This window comes from Phyllostomus discolor, chromosome 6, assembly GCF_004126475.2.
Source record: "Phyllostomus discolor isolate MPI-MPIP mPhyDis1 chromosome 6, mPhyDis1.pri.v3, whole genome shotgun sequence".
In the NCBI taxonomy this organism is placed as follows: Eukaryota; Metazoa; Chordata; class Mammalia; order Chiroptera; family Phyllostomidae; genus Phyllostomus; species Phyllostomus discolor.
The window spans coordinates 159,220,111-159,231,338 of NC_040908.2; the positions used below are offsets into that span (position 1 = coordinate 159,220,111).

Below are 11,228 nucleotides of genomic sequence, written 5' to 3' on the forward strand. Positions count from 1 at the left end.
TGATATTTTATTTTGCTGAGAGTGACAATAGGAGAGGGCAGCTACAGAGTGAGGCCATGATACTACAGGAGACAGTGTAACACTGGGAAATGTGCACACATTCTGAGGGCGATGCAGGGTTGATTGCTGGCTCTGGTACTACTTAGCTGTGAGAGTTGCTAGAAAGGTGAAATAACCCCATGTGCACAAAGCACCATTTCTGCTGCATGTGCTCACTGCATGACTGTTAGTATTTTTCTCCTCCTTTGCCCACTTAGTGTTTCAGTGTTGAGGCAAAGATATCTGGGATTTTTTGCCTTCTTTTAAAACTTTCTTCTTAGATTGTTCCATGTATCTATGCCTCTATTTTTATTTTGCTCATTAATTTATTTTGTTCGTTAGATATCACATATAAGCAAGTTCAGATGATATTTGCCTTTCATTGACTGGCTTATTTCACTAGCATAATAAATCCAGGTCCATCCATGCTGCCTTAAAAGGTCAGAGGTCTTTCTTTTTTATAGCCCATGTAGTATTCCATTTTGTAAAAGTAACACAGCTTTTTTATCTACTCATCTAATGATGGGAACTTGGGCCATTTCTAGATCTTGGCTATTGCAAATAACACTGATATGAACATAGTGGGTGCATATATACTGTTGAATTGCTGGTTTGGTACTCCAGATACATTTCCATAAGTGGGACTGCATGGTCTAAAGGCATCAGAGGGGAGCAGGAAGGTATGGACTGAATGGGAGAAGGTGAAGGAATTACCCAAACAACAGACATGCATAACCCATAAACACAATAAACAGTGCAGTGATAGCCTGAGGAAGCTGAGTGAAGGTGTCAAAAGGGGGAGAAATGGGACAACCGTAATAACCTTAACAATAAAAATAAAATTTAAAAAAATTTAGAAAACTGGTTTTGCATTAATTTTAAAAGGTGATGTTTTGTTACTTAGTTCTCCAAGAATCAGACATCTTCTCTTTTACCTCTAAGTGCTTTCAACGTATTTTAATATTGACTTAGCTATGCCCAGTATAGATTTTATTTTGGCATCTAGTGAAATGTAGCTGAAGTATTTAACACTGTAGTCTTGCACTATCTTACCCAAGTGAAATCAGCTCACAGTAATGTAGCAAATGGAATGGTGAGCTGTGGGTAGAGAAAATAATCATAATCAAAACAGGATTTTTTAAATTTCATCCCAAATAATAATATTTCAGTGTGTGTCAATAATCACACAACAAATACATTAAATGGAAACAAAAATGAATTATCTGGCTCAAGGCTCTGGTCCCATATTTTTATGTGGTTAGGTAAAGTATTAGTTCTGGGACCTACTATTTGCTAATGTTTTAAAATAAATACATCTGATAAAAAAAGATCAATTATACAGTCATGTTAAATTTGCAACCAAAAATGATGTACTTAAAAGAAATTGTTCCATACATTTATTGCTCTGCTCATTTGATTAGTGTGCCTGGCTGCATACTATCATATCTGGTTGCTAATTTAAACATATTGCTATTTGAAAGAAGAGTGAACTTTGAAGAAAAAGCCTACACTGACACAAGACATTTAATCATGAACCTGGCCAGTGAACACATACTTTGAGATCAAAATTTTAAGTCACATGTCTTGCAGGTGTATCACTGAATTGATGTCAAGAGTTGTATTGAGGTGAACCTTTTCTTGCAGCCCTTGTTTATATTTTTTGAAAATAGATTTCATCTTATTCACCAAAGTTTACTTTTTATTTCTTAATTTCATTTAATTCAGTCATGGGCCCTCATCCTTAAAAAAAACAAAACCTTGATTCATGCTTTAAATGGACCCAAGAAGATATAATGAGTTAGAAAATTTATAGCCGAATGTTAAACTCATAAAATGTTACAGTCCAGGACAGAACTACTTACAGAACAAGGTAATTCAACAATTCTCTGTTTACAGAATTATCAAGATTCAAGTTTATCAACATATTTTGTATTTCAATTTTACTCCAATATTATGGATAAGTAATATTAATGTTTCATTCTACAGAAGACAAGTAGATTCACTTTACATCATTACTGAAAAGTCTAGTATCGCTGACACCCTATTCCAATGCTCTGGACACTGATATGATACCTCTGTGTACATTGTCGAAAGAAATTTATTTTTAAACAATCCCCTTGTGTTTTAGTGTGAGTTAAAATGACAACAACTTGAAAAAGCAGTTGGAAACTAACTGGTTGACCTGATGGTTTTGGAAATGACATGGGTTCACAAACTGAGTGGACACCCATCTTTTCCATTTAATTTTGCAGTGAGTGGCATGGACACTTGACCCACTGTCTTGTCAATGTCTTCTTATGTGTAAGTGGCAATTTTTACATTGCAAAAACATAAATGTGAGAACATAGCTCATGTTCCCTTGTGCCATTCAGTCAAAGTTCTGTTTATTCTTTTTGTAGGAAATGAGTTTTAATTGTACAAATATCTTTACATTTGTTTTGTGAGGTTTCAACATGAAGAATGCCACTGAAGTTACTACGTTTGTACTGAAGGGCTTCACAGACAATCTAGAACTGCAAATTATCTTCTTCTTTCTTTTTCTGGCAATTTACCTGTTTACTCTGATGGGGAATTTAGGGCTGATTGTATTGGTCATTGGGGATTCCAGGCTCCACAACCCCATGTACTATTTTCTGAGTGTGTTATCATCAGTGGATGCCTGCTATTCTTCAGTAATTACTCCAAATATGTTAGTAGATTTTCTGTCAAAGAATAAAGTCATTTCACTCCTTGGATGTGCAACACAGATGTTTCTTGCTACTACCTTTGGGACCACAGAATGCTTCCTCTTGGCTGCAATGGCATATGATCGCTATGTGGCAATCTACAACCCTCTCCTGTATACAGTTAGCATGTCACCCAGAGTCTATGTGCCACTCATCATTGCTTCCTATGTCAGTGGCATTTTGCATGCTTGTGTCCACACAGTGGCCACATTTAGGCTACCCTTCTGTGCCTCCAATGAAATCAGACATGTCTTTTGTGATATCCCTCCTCTCCTTGCTATTGCCTGTTCTGACACTCACACAAACCAGCTTCTGCTCTTCTACTTGGTGGGCTCCATTGAGGTGGTCACTGTCCTGATTGTCCTGATCTCCTATGGCTTCATTCTGTTGGCCATTCTGAGGATGCGTTCTGCTGAGGGTAGGAGAAAAGTGTTCTCTACATGTAGCTCTCACCTAACTGGAGTGTCAGTTTTTCATGGAACCATTCTCTTCATGTATGTGAGACCAAGTTCCAGCTATGCTTTGGACCATGACATGATAGTGTCGATATTTTACACCATTGTGATTCCTATGCTGAATCCCATCATCTACAGTTTGAGGAACAAAGATGTGAAGGAGGCAATGAAAAGAGTGTTTGGGAAAAATGGGTGTATCAATACATTTTCAAACTAACTATTAAATTGAATCAAATTAAAACTAATGTACATTGTCTTGATATCAAAATGAGAATTTGTTCTATTATATTAGTGCTTTTCTCTTCTTCTTAGACCTTTTTGTATAACGATCATAGTCATACCTCCACCTCTGCTGTTTCCACACAGGCTAAAAAAACGATTCATTTGCCTTTTAAATCATTCTCAGGCATACACATACACACACACACACACACACACACACACTGATACTGATTGTAGTAATTTGTCAGGCTGTCATAGCAAAGCACCACACACTGGTGGCCTAAACAACAGAAATTTATTTTTCACTATTCTGGAATCTAAGAACCTTAAAACAAAGTAAATCTAGGGCAGCTTTTATCTGAGACCTTTTTTCTTCACTAGTAGATGGTTGTCTTTTTCCTCCCTCTTCACATCATTTCTCTGACCTTTTCTGTGTCTTATCTACTCTTCTTATAAGGAAACCAGTCATATTGGATTAAGGACCAATCTAAAGATTTCATTTCAATTTAATTATTTCTACAAAGACCCTATCACCAAATATAATCACATTCTAAGGTCATAATATCAACATATGAATATTGGTATATAGTACATATATTTACACACACAGTCACTCATGCACGTAATATTTACTTTAACTGTAGAATATAGCCTTTATTCTCATATTTCCCAAATCATATAAGTTCCAATCATTGTAATTATGAGTAACTTCATAATTCTACCTGACTATCTTGTGGAAATACCACCCAATCAATGACAAAAACCACATCTCACATATTTCCATACCACTCTCCATGGAATCACTGGCTTAGATCACAGTTCAAAGTATTGTGCTCCATCCTTAGGTCAGTGTCCTGGCAGCAATGCATAGTTCAGAGGTCATAGATATGTTTAAATTTATGCTGTCATTACTATGCTGATATGTGAGGGTGTATTCTTCTCCCTTTTAGTATTTCATCTACAGCATGAATACAAAAATCATTCTTTAATTTTTCACGAATACAGTGACTATGCATTAACACTTATGAAAATTATGCTTAAACTCAAAAGTGACAGAAAGCAAGCACAATTCAGAGAGTCAGTACTTCGGCTGGCAGATTGGGCTATTCCCACACCTGAGCCCTAGCCCATCTTTATGAGTGAAGAAGAAAACACAGACTTGCACAAAATATGTGCTAAAGATCTATCCAATAGAGAACATGTATCTAGAATATATAAAAACATCTAAAACAAAATATAAAAAACTCATAATAAATGGCCATACTCTTAAATAAATGTACACAGATGGTTCATATGTCCATGGAAAAGTGCTAAATAGTATCTTAAGTTAGGGAAAGAATTCCAACTGAATATTGTGATCAAATATATCTGTTAGAATGAGTAAATTTTAAAAGTACAATAATAACTGACAATATAAAGGTGTTATTAAAGATGCCGAGAAACTGGAACTCTCATCCATTGCTGGTAGGGATGCAAATGGGACAGCCACTTTAGCAAACCATCTGACAGTTTCCTAGGATGTGAAACATACATTTACCATATGAACCTGAGAGCTGATTCAGCCATTTATCCAAAAGAAATGAAAACATAGATGAACACAATGACCTGGGTTCCAGTTTTATAGTGGCTGTATTCATCATATTTCCAAAGTGAAAGCAGTTCAAATGTCCAACAAATAGAGAATAAGTAACTAACTGTGCTGCATCCTTAAAATGGGATACCACTCAGCAATTTAATAGCAATAACACTATTGGTATATTCAGGTACACAAATGAATCCCATATATCCTGTGCTAAGTGGAAGGATACAAGTTCAAAAGATGACATTGTGATTACACTGTTATCACATTCTGGAAAAGGTGAAAATATAAATATGGAGAACCCACTCATGGTTGCCAGACTGACTACATAGTGATATGATGGACTTTTTAGAATGGTGCAAATGTTCTCTAATTTGATATTAATTATACAATTCGATGTGTTTTACAACATTCATATAACTTGCACCTATAATTAATGGAGTTTTATTAATTGATATTAATATTTAATAAATCTAACTTTAAAAAACTAGATATTACATAAATTAATCTTTGCATCAGAATGTTTGCTTTGTAGGGGAGATATGACCAGAGAAATGTGTAAGGGAGACATCTGAGTACTATCAATATTTTGCTCCTTACTCTTAGTTTTCTTTATAGGATTACAGTCAGACTGTGAAAGTTATAAGATTACGGTCATATGGTGAAAATTCATCAAGCTATACACTACATAAAAATACTTTTCTACATGTACATTTTCTTCTTAAAAGAAACAAACCCTGATTTTGTTGCATATTTTCTAGTAAACTCAATAAGCCCTTGATACATAAATATCTTTTGAATGTCTTATCTTGTAACTAATTGTCCTATTATTGAGAAAGTTAACAAATTTTTGCTATATAATTTTATATTGGTCTAAATTTGGGGGACATTTTGAAAATTACAGTTTGTGATTTTTCTCAGTTTCTCTCAGTCTCTCTCAAACTCTTTCTTCATTTCAAATTGGTTTTTCTCCACACTTGCTTTTTTCCTCTCTTTCTTTAACCATGTTTTCAAGAGTTGCCACTCACACTCTTCTATTTTAATAAATTATTCCTGATTTCTATATTTCTTCATTTCTAGTTAATTTCTGTGTTCTCTTTTACCCAAGGTTCATTGAGAAATAATTGACATTTATCAGTATATCATTTTAGAGTGCATAGAATAATGTGTGTTCTCCTTACCCTGTTTTCAAGTCCTCTTGATGTCTAGCTTCTTATATCTACTAACATGTTTTATTATTCTGATAAAAGAAAAATTCTATTAAATTCTCTTTACGATTATTTTAAGATACCAAATTAGCATATTAGTTTGCATGGGCATAAGTTTTCAGCTCCTTTGGGAGTCCATACTAGCCAAAGTGATCTAAAGATTCAATGGAATCTTTACCAAAACACCAGTGGCATATTTAAAGAAAAGAAAGGACTCCCTAACACTCTTGTGGTACTCAGGATATGCTAAGAAAGACCAAAACTGGAGTAATAACACTTCCAGCTTTAAGAAAAGATTACAAAACTACAGCAATTCAAGAATATGGTATTGCTACAAAAACAGATATGTAGACCAATGAAACACAATAAAGAGACCAGAAGTAAACCCACTCATTTATGGTCAATTGATCTTTGACAAGGGTGTCAATATTACATTATGGGCAAAGGATAGTCACTTTTTAAAAAATGTGTAAGAAACTCTGGATGTCCACACGCGATGAAATAAAATTTGACCCTTATCTTACAGCATAAAAAAAATCAACTTAAACACTTAAACAGAACACCTGAAACTTTTAAACTCTCAGAAAAATCAAAGGAAAAATCTTGACATTGGACTTGCCAATGATTTCATGGACACACACCATAAACCATAAGCACAGCCAACAGAAGCAAAATTAGTTAAGTGAGAATAAATACAACTAAAAATCTTCTGCAGAACAAAGGGAAAAATCAAGACAGTGAAAAGGCAAATTACAAAATGGGAGAAAATATTTGGAAACCACTTGAATAGATATTTTCCTCTTTTTTTATTTTAATCATTGCTCAAGTACAGTTTTCCCCTTTTACTCCCATTCCAGCCCAACCACCAAACCCTCCCCACTTCCCTCCCATTGCCACCCTCCCCCTAGCTTTTGTCCATGTCTCCTTTCTATTTGTTCCTGTAAACCCTTCCCATTCTCCCATGAAATTCCCTCTTCTCTCCCCTCTGATCACTGTCAGCCTGTCCTCTGTTTCAGTGTCTTTGTTTATATTTTGCTTGTTTCTTTGTTTTGTTGTTTAGGTTCCTGTTAAAGGTGAGATCATATGGTATTTGTCTTTCACTGCCTGGCTTATTTCGCTTAGCATACTGCTTTCCAGCTCCATCCAAGCTGTTCCAAAGGGTAGGAGCTCCTTCTTTCTTTCTGCTGCATAGAATTCCATTGTGTAAATGTACCATGGTTTTTTGATCCATTCATTTACTGATGGGCATCTTGGTTGCTTCCAGCACCTAGCTATTATAAATTGTGCTGCTATGAACATCGGTGTGCAAAGGTTCTTTTGTATTGGTGTTTTAGTGTTCTTAGGATATAGACCCAGCAGTGGAATTGCTGGGACAAAAGGCAGATCCGTTTTTAGTTTTCTGAGGAAGTTCCATACTGCTTTCCATAGTGATTGTACCAGTCTGCAGTCCCACCAGCAGTGCACTAGGGTCCCCTTTTCTCCACAACCTCTCCAACACTTGTTGTTTGTTGCTTTATTTATGATGGCCATTCTGACCGGTGTGAAGTGATATCTTATTGTGGTTTTAGTTTGCATCTCTCTGATAGCTAGCAATATTGAACATCATTTCATGTGTCTTTGGATCTTCTTTATGTCCTCCTTGGAGAATTGTCTGTTCAAGTCCTTTGCCCAGTTTTTAATTGGGTTACTTGACTTCTTAGAGTGGAGTCATGTAAATTCTTTATATATTTTGGAGATTAAAACCTTATCTGAGGTATCATTGGCAAATATGTTTTTCCCGATATTTTTCTAAAAAAAGAAAGACATACAAATGCCCAACAGAGCAATATGAAAAAATATAAGATCTGACACAATAAATTAAATAGAATAAATCATAAGTACTAAACTTATGGGCCTTGGTCTTAGGGAATATTTTATGTATATGACCCCAAAGACAAGAAAAGAAAAGGCAAAAATAAATGAATGGGACTATATCAAACTAAAATGTCTTTGCACAGGAAAGGAAACTGCCAACGAGAAAAGCAACTGTCCAAATGGGAAAAGGTATTTGCAAACTACAGCTGTGACAAGGACTTCATTTCCAAAATATTTAAAGAACTTATACAACTCAATGTCAAATAATTGTGCTAAAAATTGGGCAGAGGACCTATAGACACTTCTCTCAAGAAGACATACAAATGGCCAACAGAAATGTGAAAAGATGATCAACTTCACTAGCTATTAGGGAAATGGATATCCAAACTACAATGAGATACCACCTCACACCTGTTAGAATGAGTACTATCATCATGCAGACAAAAAATAACAAGTGTTGGAGAGCTTGTGGAGAAAAAGGAGTCTGCATTCACTCTTGGTATAAAAAACTATCCGAGAGTCCTCCACAAAATAAAAAGAGAGTTACCACATGACTCAGCTACCTTCTTTTGGGTATCTACTTCCAATATTTGAAAACATTATCAGCAAAAACATATGCACCCCTATGTTCATTGCAGCACTATTACTGGTGGCCCAGACCTGGAGACAAACCAAGTGGCCTTCGAGAGACGAGTGGATAAAGAAGATGTGGTACGTATGTACAAGGGAATGGTACTCAGCCATAGGAATAAATGAAGCACTGCCATTTGTGACAATACGGATGGGCCTTGAGAATATTGTGCTAAACAAAATAAATCAGTCCTAAAAAACTAAGAACCGAATGGTTTTACTCAAATGTGGGATATAAAACTGAAACTCATACACACAAAAACAGTATTGTGGTTACCAGAGGGATGGGAGTTAGGGGAGAAATAAAGTGACAAAGGGGGCCAAATCCATGGTGAAAGAAGATGTTTTGACTTTGGGTGGAGAGCACATGAAGCAATATTCAGATCCTGTTTCATAGAAATGTACAATTGAAACCGACATAGTCTTATTAACCAATGTTACCCTGATAAATTTAATAAGAAAGAAAACAAAAAGAAATACAATAAGTATAGATGCAAGTAAAAAAACTTAATGTCACTAATCATTAGGAAAATGCAAATCTACAGCATCATTGTACTCAGAGGCAAGAGGACTCGGTTTATTTAATAAATATCAACATGCAGTAAAGTATTCCATAACCATTTTCTTTTTAATTACCAAGTAAGTCATCATGTTGCTCTCTTGAACAAGAAGATAATTGGAGCATGTTCCCCTTGGGGAAATTCTCGTGGTTTTCATCAACAGTTGAGTCAGGGCATATAAATGATCTAAATTACTGTGTTCATAGTGTATCTAAACCCACATTTGCTGATACACAGGTAAGAAGAGAAAAATTTATGTCACTTGAAAAATAGTTTATGAAGTGTGGCCTAAAAATGGGAAGGTCAAATGTTAGAAAATCTCCAGTACTAAACACTTCAGTTGCTGCCTACTGCAACTATTGAATTGGTTTGTCGAGTTAAGTAAGAGTTTAAAAAATTGAGTGTATGTTTTCATTTTTATGATGGAAAAAGGCAGATCAGATTAAAGCAAGAACAATAAAGAAAACATTAGACCTCTTCAACTACCTGGAGGCTTGTATTTGCTCTAATGAAGAAACAATCTACTCTCCTTTATTTTCCTAGAATTGTGATATAGAATTCATTTTAAGATAATGCTATTTCATAATGTTTCTCTAGTCGTAATGTTTAAAACTCATCTAAATATATATCACAAATGATATTTTATTTCACTAGGAGTGACAATAGGAGAGGGCAGCTACAGTGTGAGGCCATGATACTATAGGAGACAGTGTAACACTGGGAAATGTGCACACATTCTGAGGGAGATGCAGGGTTGATTGCTGGCTCTGGTACTACTTAGCTGTGAGAGTTGCTAGAAAGGTGAAATAACCCCATGTGCACAAAACTCCATTTCTGCTGCATGTACTGAGTGCATGGCTGTTATTTTTCTTTTTTTTTTTGCCCACTTAGTGTTTCAGTGCTGAGGCAAAGAGATCTTGGATTTTTTGCCTTCTTTTAAAACTTTGTTTTTAGATTGTTCCATGTATCTATGCCTCTATTTTTATTTTGTTCACTAGTTTATTTTGTTCATTAGATTTCACATATAAGGGAGTTCATATGATATTTGTCTTTCATTGACTGGCTTATTTCACTAGCATAATAATCTCTAGGTCCATCTATGCTGCCTCAAAAGGTTGGAGATCTTTCTTTTCTGTGGCCCATGTAGTATTCCACTGAGCTTTTTTATCCACTCATCTAATGATGGGCTCTTGGGCCATTTCTACATCTTGGCTATTGCAAATAACACTGATATGAACATAGTGGGTGCATATACACTGTTGAATCGCTGGTTTGGTACTCCAGATACATTTCCACAAGTGGGATTGCTTGGTGAAAAGGCAGACTGACAGCTGTCAGAGGGGAAGAGGGAGGGAGGTACTGAATGGGAGAAGGTGAAGGGATTATCCAAACAACAGACATGCATAACCCATAGACACAAACAGCAGTGCAGTGAGAGCCTGGGGGAAGGAGGGGGAAGGGCAGGGTGAAGTGTCAAAAGGGGGAAAAATGGGGACAACTGTAATAATCTAAACAATAAAAAATAAAATTTTAAAACATTGAGAAAACTGGTTTTGCATTAATTTTAAAAGGCAATGCTTTGTTACTAAATTCTCCAAGAATCAGACATCTTCTCTTTATCCCTCTAAGTGCTTTCAACATATTTTAATATTGACTTAGCTATGCCCAGTGTAGATTTTATTTTAGCATCTAATAAAATGTAGCTGAAGTATTTAATACTGTAGTCTTTCACTATCTTACCCAAGTGAAATCAAGCTCACAGTAATGTAGCAAATGGAATGGTGAGCTGTGTGGGTAGAGAAAATAATTATAATCAAAATACGATTTGTTGAATTTCATCCTGAAATAATACTTTAGTGTGTGTCAATAATCACACAGCAAATACATTAAATGGAGACAAAAATGAACTATCTGGCTCAAGGCTCTGGCCACATATTTTTATGTGGTTAGGTAAA

At 35.5% G+C, this 11,228-nt stretch overlaps 1 protein-coding gene across 1 annotated transcript; it reads left to right on the top strand.

Annotated features, from left to right (window-relative positions):
- Positions 1-2,236: 2,236 nt before the first annotated feature.
- Positions 2,237-3,437, top strand: LOC114500538 (olfactory receptor 5T2-like). The gene has a single exon (XM_028517244.2). The coding sequence runs from the start codon at positions 2,493-2,495 to the stop codon at positions 3,435-3,437; it is 945 nt and encodes a 314-aa protein (XP_028373045.1). The 5' UTR covers positions 2,237-2,492.
- The last annotated feature ends 7,791 nt before the right edge of the window (positions 3,438-11,228 follow it).

Excerpts from the sequence above, each read along its gene's own strand:
- LOC114500538 (XM_028517244.2), top strand. The coding sequence starts at position 2,493 with ATGAAGAATGCCACTGAAGTTACTACGTTTGTACTGAAGGGCTTCACA.